The 18,477-nt window shown below is 36.5% G+C and overlaps 1 protein-coding gene across 2 annotated transcripts; it reads right to left on the bottom strand.

Annotated features, from left to right (window-relative positions):
- Positions 1 to 233: 233 nt before the first annotated feature.
- LOC144662557 (sodium/hydrogen exchanger 6-like) lies at positions 234 to 18,382 on the bottom strand. 2 transcript variants are annotated; one of them, XM_078523396.1, is made up of 16 exons: positions 18,110 to 18,382; positions 15,612 to 15,805; positions 15,190 to 15,267; positions 14,921 to 14,997; positions 14,309 to 14,412; positions 13,535 to 13,640; positions 12,498 to 12,636; positions 11,068 to 11,173; positions 10,418 to 10,506; positions 9,501 to 9,614; positions 8,403 to 8,514; positions 7,267 to 7,420; positions 6,368 to 6,416; positions 5,738 to 5,823; positions 3,762 to 3,864; positions 234 to 2,543 (listed from the first exon to the last, which is right to left on the bottom strand). In XM_078523396.1, the coding sequence occupies exons 1-16, from the start codon at positions 18,369 to 18,371 to the stop codon at positions 2,364 to 2,366; spliced, it is 1,953 nt and encodes a 650-aa protein (XP_078379522.1). In that variant the 5' UTR covers positions 18,372 to 18,382; the 3' UTR covers positions 234 to 2,363. The 2 variants fall into 2 exon arrangements, with proteins under 2 accessions (XP_078379522.1, XP_078379521.1); XM_078523395.1 differs by having other exon boundaries at positions 6,359 to 6,416.
- Positions 18,383 to 18,477: the final 95 nt, after the last annotated feature.

Genomic DNA, 18,477 nt, shown 5'->3' on the forward strand with positions numbered 1-18,477 from the left:
GATGGTAAATTTTACGCTCAGTGATGAACGATAAGGATGAAATGTTCAAAAAGATGTTCATCCAAAAAGATTTATTTCTCAAAATTAATTTCATTATTTTAATAATTCTTTAAAGTTAATTCTCTTGACTACTTTTTTTACTTACAACTTTTGTGATGCGAAGCGTAATCATTAAATGTTCGTAAAAGTATTAAATCTACATTTAGTAAAATCAAATTAACAAAACATTCGAGCTCTATAAAGTCGGAAGATTAACACAAGGTCAACTTTAAAATGTTGATGGAAAACATTTTTCATTAAAGAAAAATAATTTTGTCTGAATACACTATATACAACTACAAAACTTTAAACTGTTTTAGAATAAATGTTCAAAACGGAAAGCTATAAATTTTAAGCAAATGGATTTGGAGAAATTCTAATAATATTATAATTATCGTTCGAATGGGTTTTTCATGTCGTGTGTTCAAAAGGTATTGGTATTAATTCTATTTCAAGGACTATAATCTGATCCTCTTAGCTTTCAGTCGAGTAAAAGCCATTGATTTCTGATAATTTTTAAAACTAATTACTTTTTTCTTTACTTCTATCGATAAATGACCAAGTGACCAAACCTACGTCTAACTACATTGAGCATAATTTATATACTAGAAAACAAAATTACCATTATTTTATTCTCTATCAAGCCACTGGAGGGGAATTTTCATCACACCACAGAAGTGAAGGTGGGAGGCTGTTACACCATGATGAAAGCAGAAACACCCTGACTTTTAAACTTACCAGAAATCAATTTTCATGGACCATAGTATGAAGAATCATCAAAGAAAAAGTAGCGAATAAACACTTTGAATTTGATTTTCATTATTTTTTTTCATAGAAAACATTTTATATTGACCATAATAAGAGGTCGTTACCAAATATGGGCTTATTTGAGGGAGTTGGAGAAACACAGCATTTAAAATATTTATAATAGTCGCTAACTCATACTAAGGTTAAACCTTTCACTCCAAGAATCAAACCTCAAGTCAACTAATGCAGTTCTAACCTTCTCGTCTGTGGATCTGGCCCTAGTGTGTGATCATTCAAATGAAAGCTACTGAGCAGTACTATTTAACAATTATTGGATGAGGTTGAGCATGATAGCGATAATTATCAAGGCCAAAGTTTCTGTTATCTGCCGAAGCCGAAGGCTGAGGCGGATAACAGAAACTGAGGCCTTGATAATTATCGCTATCATGCGAAAACCGAATCCAATAATTGTTTTATTATGCACATTCCTGAGCTGCACTTGTAAAGACAAGAGCGCGCACAAAATCTGCACAAAATCTGCAAAATCTGAATGCATAAAACTATTGTCTGTAGGTATGACGTCACTTCTACATATGTAAAATCTAATGTCTGTAGGTATGACGTAAGAGAAACAGCAAGCAAGAATTAGCTGCGTGCTTATAGCCAATCAAAATCAAGCTGGTGACACCAATGTATAATAATATGTATTATTATTCAACACATGCGCGCGCTGCCCATATATGGTCAAAATGTTAACGTTATCTGTCATCCGTACATAACAGATATCCTGCGATATACGTAGGTTGCGAAGATTCGTCCGAAATCTTGTAAAGCGCTGCATAATTACAGTTTTTCTATCTGCAAAATGTGTTTCGTTGACAATTTGTTGAATAATAAAACAATTATCCTGCTCAATCTTGCGGAATATCGTCTGATTTTAGCCAACTCGGCCTACGGCCTCGTCGGCTAAGTATCAGGCGATATTCCGCGCGATTTCGCAGGATAATTGTTAAGTATTTTACTATGGTGGTTCTAACTTTGAAGTGTGTGGATGAAACCCTAGTGTGTGTGACCATAATGCACTCGTGTGAAAGCTATAGGCCATTTCCAAATTAGCCCTTGCCTCTGTTTTAAAACGAGTCTACGTGCGCAACCATTCATATGAAAATGAGTTTCACCTACAGGTCCATTTTCATGCAAATCAAACTCATTTTCATTTGAATGGTTTCGCACCTAGACTCGTTCTGAAACAGAGGCAAAAGGTAACTCGGAAATGGCCTATTGAGCAGTACTTTCATGTGGTACTGTTGATTATGCTGTGCAAGGTGGTTCCAACGTTTTACGTCTGTGGAAGAAAGCCTAGTGTGTGACGATGCAATACAAGGTGGTTCTAACTTCGAAGTATGTGAATGAAACCCTAGTGTGTGGCTGGCTATTCATGTGAAAGCTATCGAGTAGTACTTTCCTGTTGTATTTACTATTATACGAACAAGGTGGTTTTGATTTTTGATATTGTTAAAACTGAAATTTGTGGATACTATTTAACTGTGTACTTGGGAGTGAAAGGGTTGCGAGCTTCACACTCTAGCTGACATGCCGACAGCACCCAATCCAAGGTCTCCTTCTCTCATGAGATCACTTGGCTCATTGCTGATGATACTGCCGCTAGGTGGCCTCTCCATTACACCACCAGTGAAAGAAAGTTCACCATTAATGTTGATCATATCCTCATCGCTGTCTGCTGCCACAGACTCCCCCTGTGTTAAATAAAATCCATAACAACTGATAAGTCATGTTTGTTCATGGCGGTCAAACACCGGAAAAAACTTTGTTGTCAAGCAAGGCAGGTAATTATGCTACTGTATTACTAATAAAAACGCGTTAATCTGTGTAAAGATTTCATTTTCTAGCAAGGTGCATTAAACACCCAGTCGTTACAAATAAAAATGTACGGTGCAAAGATAAGCGTTCGTAAAGCGAGGTTATCTCTTTATGAGAACGTTTTTTTTTGTAAAACAGAAAACTGTGCATTGTCCGTATTAACGGGTTCCGTATTATTTAGCGGGTTTATGTAAGAGAAAATGCATGAGCTTTTTGACAGGACAAACGAAACTGTCCTTAATAAGTGAGTGTCCGTATTAAGCGGATGTCCGTAAAACTGGGTTCCACTGTAATTATTATCTATACAAAATTCGAGTCTTTATCCTAACAAAAGACGGATCGAAACTGATCAACTACTGTTGACAAACTACAAGAGTTTTACAGTCCATAACATCACGGCAAAACTGATCAATCAGTTTCAACGGACCAGACTTAGAACATCATCGACTGACAACAACTTTTCACTTGACTCCGAAGGTGACTCCCGTTCTGGTTGTCGAAACGTCAGTCACCAACAACAGTTCTTTACAGAACTACACTCACCCGGGCGATCACACTGTACGAACTACGAAACCGTTTCAAGTTTTTCTTTCTTTCTAGACTCTGTTATTTAGTGGAATCATAGTCCCAGACCAGAAAATTCAGATTCGGTCTCTTAACGGCAAATAACCAAGTTACACGACCTAGCTTCCAGCCTAGTGGTAGGGACGTATGCAATCTGACAGGACAGTAAAAATGGCCAACTAACACGAGAAGAATGACCACTGGTCGACGTCGAAATCCTTAAAGGAGCTATGCATTTAAACCATTTTTTGACTCCTTTCAAATTAAAGGAAACCTCAAAATATTAGTTTTTTAACGTAGAAAAATAACAACGGAGTAATAAAAACCTGAAAAGAAACAAGTACGGTTAGGACTGACGAATATTAAGAACGACAAACTTGAAAAATTTGCCAATTTTTTTCAGATGCGTTGTTTATGACATTCTCCTTTAACCACACAAGTACTTTTCAAGTTCAGAAAAACTATTTAGTTTATAAAGTGCCAAGACCCAAAAAGTACATTTTTAATTGGTCTCTCGCTAGGAAAGATACCTTTGTATCTGGTGTTCTTGACAGGCATCTCGCAAGAGGACCACACCAGCCTGGTAATGTTTGCGTCAGTGATTGACCATAGTTGGTAAATACAGGCTTCATGTATGTGGCATTTGTCAAGAAAATAACATTTCAACAATCTCATTAGATAATCTCATTATTGACCTTCTATGTCCGAAACACACATACAGGTAACAGTTTGCATTTATATTGATAATTGTGTCTTATTTACCTCATCATTAACTCTTTGTTTTTTCTCATGTTTCATGTCACTATAATTCCACTTAAAAATTAATATTTTAAAAAATTAAGTTATAAGTTTATAAAGGTAAACTAGTGGTACCTATTGGTAGAAATGCCAACAAGTACAACGGGAGAGAAGAAGGGAGGATAATTGTAAATGTTTGGCTGAAAGTACGCTTTATGAAACATTGGGTGTTTTCTTTGAAAATCTTGAATTTTTCTGGAATGAAATGTGATTTTGTGAAGGCTAAATGAGGAAAAAGTTCTAAAATAATACCAAAGTAGTGAAGATTTAGTGAGAAATCTTTTAACCTTATGCTTTTTGAGAGTTTCAAGCCATTGTTGTTCGATGCCGCTATTTTGGAAAGGTTTCTGCTGTTTTAGCTGTTTTAAAGTCCTTAAGGTCTTAATCAAAGTTGCTATGACCCACTGAACTCGGAAAATGAATTACGAAACAAAAAGCAAATTTTTACAAAGATTTGCCAAAACAAATCATTTAAAACTTTCCACACTGCAGTTAAATCCACTCAACACGTAAGTATCCAACAAATTTGAGGTTCCATCTTTGTGGCCAAAGATGGAACAAGTTTATTTTATTTTACTACCACCGTTCCGAGAATAATTCATCACGCGCAATGCGTGACGTCTCAAATGTCACGTTAAACTGTTGTTGTTGAGACAGCTTTAAGGAAAATTCAAGGCCCGGTTGTCCGAGAAAAAAAAGCTAGACACTCCAGTAAAACAATGAAGTATAGGGCATTTATTGCATAAATTCGAGAAACGAAAAAAAAACTCTAAATAGCTCTCTTCTGATCGATAAAATCCACGACACCAAATTCGTTTCCCTGTTGTTTTCATAGCCCGACCTAACTTAATTACGCATGCATATTTGTATGACTTCGAAATTTTCGAAGCTTTGGAAATTTTGAAGCTTTGTAATGCATTTCTTGCCTTCATCTTAAATGAAATTAAATTCTAAACAAAGTTTAATTCAAGTTTCTTTCGTATTTCAATCTCTAGTTTGGGAATTTTGGCTTTTTGAAGCGAACAGATTTGAAACATCTTTGTTAACTGGGACGCATCTTGTCTGGGAATTTTAGTTGCCAATGCACGTGCTAAACAAATTAGTAGCGCGCTGTTTGGCCAAACTACAACAAAGTGTGCACGTGCTGAACAGATTCTGCTGAATGGATTGGCTAAAAACATCGGAAATTGTGTTTTCGACAACTTCCGCCTACATCCTAATATGGTCAAAAAAATATCACTGACGGAACCGGATTACACGAAAATCGAGCTGAAAGATTCTGAGATTTTTTCTGCATAGCCCTCGAACTACGCACGGCTCAATATTCTGCCGCCGAGACAGGCTCGCGTTTTCGCTCGCCTGTCTCGTTGGCAATTAACCGCCGTAACGAGTTCAAAAAAGCTGTTTTAAAGACCCCTTACCAAATGTTGTATTGTGTCGTGATAAAACAGTCATGCGTTTCTTTTTTTTGTTATAATGACTTTCATTAGGCTACAAGATTCGGTGACTAAACACAGAGATAAATGTAATGATAAACATTCACAATTCATTGATGACAAGCAAATCACAAGTCTCCAACAGAGGCATTCCGTCATTAGCCTTTTCAGCTAGATACAGATTCACTATCACACTTTATATGCAATGTAAATAACCATTGTAACCAACTTGCACTTTTTTTAGCTACGGCTGTAAATAACTTTTCAAAGGATATTTGACATCAAAGTCATACCACTTTCTAAAAATCCACGCCCTTTCAAAATGAGACTGTCTGGATCTAAGAGAATCATCTTCATCCTAGGAGAAAAAAAAAACACAAGCTGGTTTCATAAAACAGTCAACTCAATTTTTATTACAAAACAAAACGTGGATTTTAGGTTAAATTTGAATGTATGCATCCTCGGAGACCCAGGGGCAGTAAGTGAAGGTGATGGAAACGCGAAACTTCGAGAAAAAACGCAAGCATACAAGCTGAAGCTTGCAAACAGCACGCGAGTGTAAGGAAAGCACTAACCGAAAATGTTTCTTCCCCAGCAAAATCTTGTAGTAATTTGTGTTTGAACGCAAGAAATGGACTGCAGACCTGCAGGCCGCCGATTGGGTAGAATAATGCAAAGGGAATACAAAGAACTTTTCTGCCCAATCAGGAGGCAGTATTCAGAGAGCTGTTTGGAACTGGCCTGGTAAGACACTTCCCCCAGGGGCACCTTTCAATCGCTCCAACTTTTCTATGCCAAACTTTTTTCCCGCAGTTTCGCGTTTCCCTCACACCCACCAGCTGCCACTGGGTCTCCGAGGATGGAATGTATGTTTCGTAAAGGAAAGAACCTACAGTGCTGACCGAGACATAGTTTGTTTGTTTATCTTCCTCTTCAGGATCCACTCCCACCCTAAAATGCAAAATAAACATTCTTTTTTACCAGGTTTAGACAAGCAGGGCTTGTAACATTAAAACTTGAAAGAAGTAGTGTGACCTCAACACGATAATTAACGATAATGACCCTAATCACATACTGTACACAGACAAAAGTGAAGGTGGCTGTTTGAGCATGAATACGAGGCACCTGTCACATGAGCAAATTACTTTTAACCCACTGGATTTCACAACGAGACAGTTTTGTTAATTTTTTTTTAACAATTTAATTGCTTAAACAATGCGTTAGACCAAGTTGCACAAACATTTTATTAAACAGTTCAAATGCTTCTATGATCAACTAAGAATACAGCGGGATCCTGACTTCTCAAACCTCCAACGAAAACGAAAACTATAATTTATGGTAGAAGACGACTTTAGAAAAATTGCAGTTTACGACTGAATAAAGCAAATCAAAAGGAAGGGGCTGTTCAAGTTATCGGGATGTTCAAGGCGATTAAAATGATAACTGAGGAAAACCCAAACCTACCTGTTTTGTGGACTTCCTTAGTTAAGCATACAGAAACTGTTCACAGCCCTCTATTTTTTCGTGTTTTTTGATCGATGAGCGCGCGGTTAGAACGGCGAGAGAACTGGACGCCAGCGCAAAACGGGAAGAAGCAAGGGGGTTGCTTTTTTGCGTTGAAAAATCGAGAGGCTGTGGATAGTCTAAAGCATACACGTTTTCTGATACACAGTCAGATTTGTAAAACTGAACCACCATTTTATAACGAACATCAAACTACTCGAAAACAATATCATCCACCCTCCCTGCAATGTTTACATTATCTTAATTAAGATGCATATCCTTGTATTTAACACCTCACCTTATTTTCAAAAAAGAGAGTACTGACATGGTAGCACCCCCATTCACTATAACAGTTACTAGAACAACAATCAGCACTGACGTCAGCATCATTTGACGAGGAACTGATTCTGTGTTGCGCATGGCCAGAGCAAATGCTACAGCACCTCGTAAGCCTAAAATGGGCAGTAGAAAATTGTATAACAGAAGATTTAAAATAAAAGAGTTCTTCATCAGCCCTGAGATTGCTAGCTTTGTCATTGAGATGAATGGATGTAGCTAAGGAAAAACTAAGCCGGCTGGTCAACAAAGCCCAGCTGGCTTTTCTATCCTTGGCAGCTCTAACAGTTTACAATGTACCTAAGTCTTTGTTTTCATGTGAAATTTCAGCCGGATTTAAGTTTTATTTCAGCCGGTTAAATTAGCCGGCAGCCAGCCCTTAGCGACATCCCTGGCAATACCCACTTAAGTGAGACACTGCACTCAGTCAGGCCAAAGTATAACCCACTTCACCAGAGCTAATCCCAACTTTAGTAGCACAAGGTTTTCAGTAAAATTTTAAGTGGGTGGCACTGGCTGCCTAGGTGCTGCAACTGTGGTGGAGCAAAATAAGAAGTTGAATACATCCCCCATTTATAGGTAGCTGCGTAAATTTTTGCTGGCGATTCATGACAGAAGAGCTCTGGCAGTGCCAGTTCTTATTGAATGCCCTGGTAGCATGAAGTGACAAGGAAAACTACTGCTCATGAAGCAGTCCCACAGTATCAAAATATATAAGAAGCTTAACTTTGACTAGAAACCCTAATTTAAGTTACGAAAAAAATGATTTCGATGTAACATACAACTTTGAATAAGACTTTTGCTTTGGAATAGAAAGAACTCGCTTGACTGATCGACACGTCAAACGTCCCATTATCTGTCTTCAACTACTGTAATCTTTGCTAGGCGATGTTCTCTCGCTTATTGTCGCTACATGTATTGTTAACAATAGGTAATTAAAATCTCGAGAGAAGTTTGACCGTGTACTTGCAGTTTTTTAAGCATCTTGCGAGACGAGACATTGGTGGTACGTTGTATCTCACTTTTGAGCGGTACTGTATTATAAAACATATTAACAGCATTATCTTCAAACAACGCAAAAATGTCTTAGCCACTGACCTGCAAAGACCATCATGTGCTGGAACTTGGGGCTAATCTTCCTATGCCTTCCAAGATTTAGTAAAAATGACAATGGATATATATTACAAAGTCTTCCTAAGGTCATGGCGAGCTGTGCATGACTCAGTTAAGAACATCAATAACACTGATCAAACAAAACTACATCTCTAAACAGGCTGCATTTATCACATACAGGTACACTTATATGTATTCTGGTATTTAAAATTTAAGTCTCTTCCCAAACCTTCTTGTTTACCATTTCTTTGAAGTTTTTGCAGTGGGCGTATAACATCTACACTGTAGTGTTCTCAAGCGTGTGACCCTTGTGTTTTATCCAAAATTAAAAATGAGTGACGGGTGTCAAAAGCACAAGGATCGAGCGGTTTTGGAGTAGTAGTTTTTTGCTGTCGCCATGATTGTACACATTGTCAAATATATTTAAAAAGTTGTGTTTAGTGAAGTTTGTTTCCAGCTTCGAAACACGTAGATCAAACTTTTAGAATGCACAAATTAGTGAATGACAAGGGAAAAGCAAGTTAGAATTCTGTTCCCAAGTGCTTCTGGCATTGACTTTAAAACAATCGTTGCGAGCAAAACAGGCGCTTTGGCAGGTCAGAGTGGGAAACATGGCACACACACATTTTTAATGATTTATTATTAAACATTTACAGCCGTCGAAGCTCTCTTAACGGACACTCTTGCAAGCGGACAGCTCTACTTACAGCCACCTTGTTGAAACCTTGTTTTAACTCCCACACAAGTTGTATTTTTACATTCTCGTAAGCGGACATTCCCGTAAGCGGCCACAGACACTTTCACATTGCCATTCGTCACAATGATTTTACAATAATTACAGTACCATATTTCAGTGTTTGCTTTGTCGTCATCCACGTCCGTCTGGTAATTGTTAGCTGGGCAAGCTCCTGTAAGCGGCCATCTATCCCCCACACCTCTAGTGGCCGCTTATGAGACTCATCCTCATAAGCGGCAAGCTCCAGTTACAGACACTGTCTTCGTGTCCCGAGAGTGTCCGCTTACAAGAGCTTCGACTGTATTACCGGTATTCATTTTTGCTATTGTCATAAATGAAAAGGATACAAATGTCCATGCTATAAAACCAACATTCCACTGGTGATGTTGAAATGTGAACAGGGATAGTCCCATGTATGAAAATATAAAGCTCTCTGCTAGAAAATTTAATAGTCCAAATGTCTGCAAAGAAATGTATTTTATTAATCATTTTAGTAGGTTGGCACTTCAGAAATGTACAAAATAAGCATTCGGTCCCAAGATGATCCCTGCATCATAATTAATAGAGGGAAGTGGCTATGAAGCCCGGCAAAGTTCTTTGTTATAGGTTTTTGTTTGCTATTTTTGGGCGTTGACAGTGCAAAAAAACTGACAAAATACGACAGGGGGTAATGTGTGTTTATGCTACTAACCAATAAAAACATTGCAATTACACAACTCATGCATAGTGTATGTGCACTGTCATGGACCTTCCAAACGAAATCTTGGCCTCTTTGTTTGCTCCTTGCTCCTGGGCTTCTACCTGGCATTCCCCTCTATTACAAATGTAACTATGCCTGTATCTAATAAGTGTCCTATAACAAACAAAATTTAAGCACTGTCTGAAAAAGTGCCCTGTATCTATAATAAGCGCCTTAACCTTCCCTTCACCCATCAAACTTATTTAAGATAGTGGAACTGGTTGGGACATAATACTCTGGAGAGAGAGTGCGAACAATTGCTTCACAGCATTGGGATGGACACCAGAAGGCCGAAGACCGAGAGGGAGGCTAAAGTCAACTTGGAGAAGGACGGTGGAGAAGGAAAGAAAACAAGGCGGGGTGGACGAGCTGGAAAGTAGCCAAAGCGGTGGCACGGAACAGGGAGTGTTGGTCGGAAAGCGTGACAGCCTTATGCACCTACTGGCGCAACGAGACATGATGATGATGACACTGCCTCCAACCAATTACTGTTTTAAAAATGACAAAACAATTATTTTTTCTTACCTGTTTAGTGTTTCGCTTTGATTCTTCTGACAAATTGTTGTATGTATAATGAGCTTGAGAAATTCCACAGAACAAAACTGCAACGATCCCTATACAGGAGTGCAAGACATACATGTAATAATTTATTGATAAATTACACTAGTCAGATATAAGAACAGAAACATTAGCTGATTCACCGCAAAACTAATACTTGAACTCTTGTATAAATTTAAGAGCTTAATTTTTAATACGAACTTAGTAATTTTTGAAGCCTGCTTGTACTTTCTATGGTTTGAATTATTGATTCAGTTTGTACTTTATATAAAAATTATATTTTTCCAATATTTAGTTTGTTCATTATGGCTTATATATTTGTATTATTAGTACTTAAATTGTTTAATAAATATCATTTTGTGTTCAACCTTTTTGGGATGAGCAAAGTATGGTAAATCGAGGTCACATGACATCTAACAATAAAAACTGTTTCCCACCGAAAGTCTCTGAGCAGGCTCCATTGCAAAATTGATGACGTCAGAGATTAACAGTGCAGCATTAATTTCCCGAGAATCTCACCTTGGGAAACATTGAGATTCTCGGGAAACAAAATTAACTGTTTCCCTTGGGAACAGTCATTTAGTGTATAACAGTACAATTTACAGTTCGGAACTAACCAGTCAAACTGGCAGCCTCTGCCATAAGAAATGTCGTCCACGACAGTAGAAAGAACAAGGCAGTCTCTAACAGAGGAAAGTCTGATATTTTGGTGAGTTTTGTCACCTGTGTTTGGTGTAGTGTCAAGGATCACAAAACATTGCTGACAAAATTATTGGTTCAGCTGCCATACATAAATGTTAAATAATTTCTCATGATTAAAACTGTTTCATTGATATTATACAATCATGTACATAACATAACATAACACTTTTAGTTAAACTCGAATTTTGCTATAGCTAAAATTAGCTAGTTTCTTCAAGAAATTAACAAGTTATAATATATATGAAAGACTAAAAATATCTACTTACACATTAAAAATAATATATAAATAAATTTTGCTAAGTCTATTTACACCCCCTCCCCCCTCCCACCATTTACATACATGAACACCTATGTAAATTAAACAATATAATTATCTACCTCGGAGAGAAGCAGACGACGGGAAAGCTACAGGACTTACAAACTCTGTTTTCATTCGTACTCCCATGCAATAATTTCTGAAAATTTCCAACACCCCTGTACATAAAATTAACGTGAAAATAGAAGGTAACATGCATCTTTATTTTCCTATAATATTTAAGGTTTACAAATCAATCAATAATTGACCAATCAATCAATTAATTACAGTAAATAAAATAATAAATAAATGTTTGTAATTTGTTTTTCCTGCATGTACAAAGTAGTCAGTTGAACAGGATCTGGTTTTTCAGAACCTCAGTGATTGGAAATTTATATTGATCCTGCATTATAAGTTAACTAACCTACATGTACAGTGTAATTTGTACTTTTTTTCATTTAAATCAAATTTGACCTATACATGCATGTAGTTTGACAATGACCAAAGTTTAACAAAATTTTGGTATAAATTTTGGCAAACAGTTAAATGTGCTTTACATTCATGACAATTTTTTTATGATCATGGTTTTTCAGACCAGCATATGGCAGATTCAGTCAAATTAGCCTGTTCCAGGCCCTTGGTAGTTACGAGAAAGCGAAAAACGCTCGCCTTCTTGACCGCCCTCGTTTTTTTCCACGCTCGCCCGCGTTTTTCGCTTTCTCCTTTAACTACTGAGAGCCTGGAACAGGCTACAGTCAAATGAACTTTAACAGCTTTTAAAAGCCTGTGAAAATGATTTTTGAGGAGAAAAACAATCCAAGAGGTTTTTCAAGTGTCAGAGAAAGTAGTAGTCAGCTTGAAATTCCAAAAGCGAAAAAATAAAAGCTGAATACGCAAACATAAAATATAAATTCTGAAACCGCATCATAGGAGGTGGGAGAAAACATTTCATGGATTACGTTTATCATATAAATTTCATTTCATGACTTTGACCCAAACAGCTCTTTTTTATAGTAAAGATTTACTAAACTATTATAATTAAAAGGATACAAGGGCAGTGACTAGACCCATAAAGAAACCAAGAAAGAAAGACCCTGAGAAGACACCAATGAAAACACCCACAGACTCAAAGAAACGATCAGCTTGAAAACCACTTCCAGTGTTGTCAAGGAGATAAGTCTCTACAGATCTGAAAAAAAATATAAATGCAATTAACAAATGAGCATATCTGAACAAAAAATATTATCAATTATAATACTGTACATCCATGTATTAGCTACATCTGTAAACTCCTCTTTTAAATTTGCTTTCCTGACCTTATTTTCAACAAACTATATCATAAGGGAGCATACATCTCATACTATTTATTCTTTAAAAAATGTGCACCAGGGTTGTCACAAAGTTTTGAAGTAGGTGAATTATGTTATATTATTATTGTGCCATCTTTTGTAATGAATCAGGTGAATAGCTCAGCACAGTAGCCAGTTGATCAAGAAGAACATGTATAGATGGTGATTTTTGCCATCAGCTGGTCACTTTTGACGACCCTGGTACACATTACAGTCATGTACAATGCATATTAAGTGAAAATTGGTTATTAATAGTGATTACATATACAACTGACTAGAAATTCTAGCGACTAGAATTTGGGAACACAGAAGAACGGTTGGTACTTTTGATTCTAATTCAAAGATCACGCAACACATACATTAACACAATCATAACATCATTGACAGGGTGAGAAATTACCATAAACAACAATTTCTGGAATTGTCACAGGTATTCCCAAAGAGACCACAACTCAGGGAATGACCACATCTAGACATTCCTGTAATTTACGATTCCCTTCACTGGAATTGCTGTCTTCTCGCACACTAGCATAATAATAATTTTGTATAATTTTTTTGATTTTTTTTCACTGCTTCACCTCCTCGTTCCACCTAAACTGATGAAGACCTAATGTAAGCTTTTACATATAGGACGAAATGAAAGTATTTTTTCAAAAAGCCAGTGTCAAACATTTTATGTATTTTTAATAAAATCAGTGACCAACAGCTAGTACTGTATATGATGTACAGGCTTCTTACCTAAACAAAACAATAGCCACAGCATCATTCATTACACTTTCACCAAACACCAGAGCATACAGATCCACATCCACATGCAAATCATGGAAAATGGCCAGCACTGTGACTATAAAATGAATTTAAGTATCAATTAGTAACTGTCCTGGCCATTAACAAGTGTTGTGATCATTGACTAGAACAGCAGAAGCTTAGCAGTTTTAGAAAGCAATGTCATTTTACTAGTCTTCTAGTGAAGCTGTAGTCTTGTTGTAGACAATGTGGTTGAGTGACTGCCTTTAAGTATTCAGGCTGACTTGAGTAGGTTTACAATGAAACAGTACCTGGATCTACACTGAAATTGCAGTCAGGAATATTCATAACACAAATATTTGTCTGTCGCTGACTAATATCAACCTTTTAAACAACGTCTGTTTGAAACTCTTAAAAAGACGTTTCAGCCAAGAATCTTCAGCCTTCCTCGGTTTTGAAAAAAGCCAACGGCTTACAATGGTTACAATGGTTACATTTTGCGCGTGCGACAGTGTCTAACAGAACACGCGTGACATGGCGAAAGCATGTGGCGAAAGCGCAGCTATCGCGCGCTTTCGCCATGTCACGCGTGTTCTGTGAGACACTCTCGCACACGCATAATGTAACCGTTGTAAGCCGTTGGCTTTTTTCAAAACCGAGGAAGGCTGAAGATTCTCGGCCAAAACGTCTTTTTAAGAGTTTCAAACAGACTTTGGTTAAAACGTTTGATATAAGTCAGCGACAGACAAATATTTGTGTTAGTACCTGGATCTGTTGCTGATATCAAAGCTCCAAACAAGAGGCATTCTAGAAAATCAAAATCTTTGTTCGTCGCCGGAGCAAACTTGGTGTACGCATACATTGTTGCCCTAAAGTGTTAAATTTAAAAGTAAAGAATAAATAAATTATAAATGACAACATAAAATAAATGTGCAAAACAGTAATAATATATTAACAATTATTACAGCAAGGCGCCCAAAAGTGTGACCACTTTTAATTTATTCACATTCTTTCGTGCAGATTTAATCCAATCAAAAGCCGTGGATAGCTTGCAGTTGACTTCTGATTGGATTAAATCTGCACGAAAGAATGTGAATAAATTAAAAGTGGTCACACTTTTGGGCGCCTTGCTGTAATAGTATAATTATGTTGTTTGAAATTTATTTATTTATTTATAAGTTAAATAATGAATGTGTTATGGTTTATTTTAAATTTGGTGTAAAATTTTTCAAACCAGTTTGATTTTTAGTTTTTAATGTCTCATAGTGTACCTATTATATCATAATCTGAAACAAAGGGAAATAAAAAGCAAACTGGCTTGAACATGTTTTAACCAAAGATAAAAATTAAACAACACACTAAATAAAAGAAACTAACCCAAAGACCATGCAAGACACAGTCGTTCCAACAAATGCATATGTGAGAATAGCACCAATGTTCCTGAAGAAAAACCGCTGAAATATTTGAAACATACACAAGTGAATGAAAACATTAAATGCAATTCACAAAAATGCAGTGCAGTGCACAATCTGTCTGTTTCTTAGTGATGTCTGGCAAACCTATCATTCGTAATATTATAATCAATGACTTTTATTTATTAATATAAACTTTTTATTTGTTATTAATAAAAATTAATTAATAATCACCTTTTTCATGTCATATCCAGCATAGAATATTATTGGAGGTAAAAGAACATAGAAAAATATCTCAGGATCAAACACAGCCTAAAAAAGCAAAACCAAATATATAAACTGCATACATGTATAGCCCATAATTAGTCAATTCAATACAATATAGATGTTACTTTGTTTTGTACATGTTGCAGTTAATTTTTGATCTTAATTATTTTTTTTTATTTTTACTTGTTAGTTTTTTTTTTTCTAACTAGCAATGTTTTTATACTACTGTAGGTTAGTAAGACAGTAGAAAAAGTAGAACATCTCCCCAGGCTCCCTTGATGCCTTAGTTACAACAAACCAAATTGAACTCCACTCAGTGCTACACTGTGTATCACTATCACCATGTTATCTATCAAATGCAGCCATACATTGTATGTATATCATCATACCTTCTCTTCCAGTTCACTTCCTTGATCACTGTTGGCTTTCTCCACAGGTCCAGATAATATATAAGAATACTGGCTTCCATTCACAACACTGATGTGTAGCCTTTTAGATGCACTGCTGATACTGCAGTTGGGTTGAGTGATGGAAACTCGGTTTTCCCCACCAATATACTTTATAAGAAAACCAATTATCATACCTAAAAATATCAAAGCATAAAAAGCAAACTAATAAGAATTACCTTATTATAGGAAATTAACGATACATGTTATTAACGTGAATTTCAAAAATTCGCGTTAATTTTATGTATGTTAACTTTTTTACTATAAGCATCAGGACAACTCGGATTAATATTAATCCGCGGATTATAATAATAATAGATTATAATAGGATTATTATAATCCAGTAATAGATTATTATAATCCAGTAATATATTATTATAATCCAGTAATAGATTAAGGCACGGCAAAAAATGGGAAGGATTAGATTATTATTAATATTATAATCCGGATTAATATTAATCTCTATTATAATACCGATAAAATTCCTTGAATGTTCGGATAACAGATATGTCTATTTGACTATCTGACAGATATGTATATGACAAACACACTGCAGACTTGCAACACAGGGCTGACAGAACATAAGTCAGTAATCACATCCGTCAATTGTAAATAAAGGTGACGGGCCTACACGACTCCTACGTTTGTGACATTTGTACCTTTGCCGTTCTGTGTTAAGTAAGGTCTTCCGACCTTATTTGCTTCTGACTTCTTTTTGAGGGTACTGTTTTTATTTGGAGGCATTATGTACTGAATAGAGCCGTAAGATTGTGGCCAAGGAAGTGTCTAGAGGTCATGATTAGTCCGCGCTGCGTGGCTCCCGTTTGTAGAGTTTTACTCTGCCACATGTTGCGCTAGTTCAGTTTGTTTTGGCTCAATGCTATTTGCAAGATATGCTTTAGGCTCTCAAAATGTTCGCCCTGGAAGGACAAGATATGAATGTTCCGTGAAAATGTAAACTACTTGCATTTTATTGACGCTGGGCCCGGCATTTTAATCAATACTGTTGCAAGATGTATCGTCTTAACACGGATTATCTTGGCCCGGCTTCGCCAGAGACTATTTTAGCTTTACTATGAAAGAGCTGAATGTTGGTTTTAGAGAGACACTCTGTGTTGTAAAGGCAATGCTTGTTGCATTATTTTGATCGAGCGCTCTATCTTTTTAGCTCGATGTTTAGGATTTTTTACCTCCCTTGTTCGTTGTGTTGCGTTGGCACCACATGATTCAAATATAGATTTGAAATATTTCACGCGCAAGTCTGTTGACTATTTTGCGTTTTGTATATGCCAGTATATGGTTCAGTTTGAAAGCTTTGGACTAGGATTGAGTTGTTAAGATATATTATTAAGATTAATATTAATCCGATTAATATTAATCCTAATGGATTAAGGCACGGCTCAAACCTCAGTAATAGATTATAATAATCTATTACCGGATTATAATAATCTATTACTGGATTATAATAATCTATTACTGGATTATAATAATCATTAGGATTAATATTAATCCGATTAATATTAATCCGAGTTGTCCTGAAGCATTTGACTAGAACTTTTCCTAAATTCGCGTTGATTTTATTACGCGTAAATCTTGTTCGCGTTGTTAAAATGCCTCGTTATATTCCTATAATAAGGTAATTTACATGACAATTTATTATAATTAAAATTTAAGAAAAAAGAGAAATGCTTTGCCTTAGTTCACGCTAACAATTTAGCTGAGATAAAATAATATGAGGTATAACAGCATGAAGAAACAGTATTTTATCTATCAGTGGGTTATTTGAAGATTACATGTACAGACAGTGTGTATGGTGTAACAAAGCATGTACAATGTAGATGTACATTGTATGTTGGTTATGTTGCCTGTATAGTTCCAGGGTTTCACCAGGTGTTTCTGGTTTTGACCAGCATCCACTAGCAGGTCGTGGCATTGTTATGGCAAATTAGCACAACTAAGCAACTGGTTTTCAATTTTATTTACTGCAAATATCTGACCCATATTTATATGTTTTTACAAGGTTATTAGTGAATATCCACTGCAAACACTGAAAGGAGATCTCCCAGTTTGGTCTCATAACAGTTTAATACTATCAAGGTTTCAATTTCTAACCGGTTGACAGCTCTGCACAGAATGATGTTGTAAATAATTATTTACGCGATTAGTGTGATCTGATCTGTGCATAATTACACCAGCAAAATAAACACTTCAAAACCAAACGCCACACCACGAGAAATCCATCATTTTGAAAGCCCACGTCAAATTTTCCCTTTCTATAAATGAAACAAAATGCTGTAAAACCTTATCCCAAATCAAATCAACGAAAACTACGCTAAAGTTTTGACAAGTTCCAGATAAACCACGTGACCTGTCAAAAATATCATAATATTTTGGCATACGAGGCAAATCTTTATTTGAAACTATTGCAGCGAAGAACTTACCGTATATCATGCAAACACCTGTTTCGTGAAGAAAACGGAAGCGCTTGACTTTAAACAGCCACACAGTCAGCACCGTAATAATCAACAAAAACATCATCACCAGCAAAAACGCCGTGTCGATCGCACTGTATTTCTTCTCTTTCTCGGCAGCTGCCTTCTCATTAGCTCTATCGGCGTCTTCATTTTTTGCCTCCACGATTGTAAAAAGCAAAACAAAAAGAAAACAAAACCTCACGAACACAAACCTCCCATCCGCCGCCATCTTGATGCAGAGCGCCCGGTGACAGGTCTCGATCCAGGTTTCCACGGTCAATTTTCGTCCCCAGTCTTTCCCGGTTCGCTGTGCCGAAAGCGAAAGCGCAGCGCAA

Source organism: Oculina patagonica, chromosome 8 (genome assembly GCF_052425735.1).
Source record: "Oculina patagonica isolate OP01 chromosome 8, crgOcupat, whole genome shotgun sequence".
Lineage (NCBI taxonomy): Eukaryota > Metazoa > Cnidaria > Anthozoa > Scleractinia > Oculinidae > Oculina > Oculina patagonica.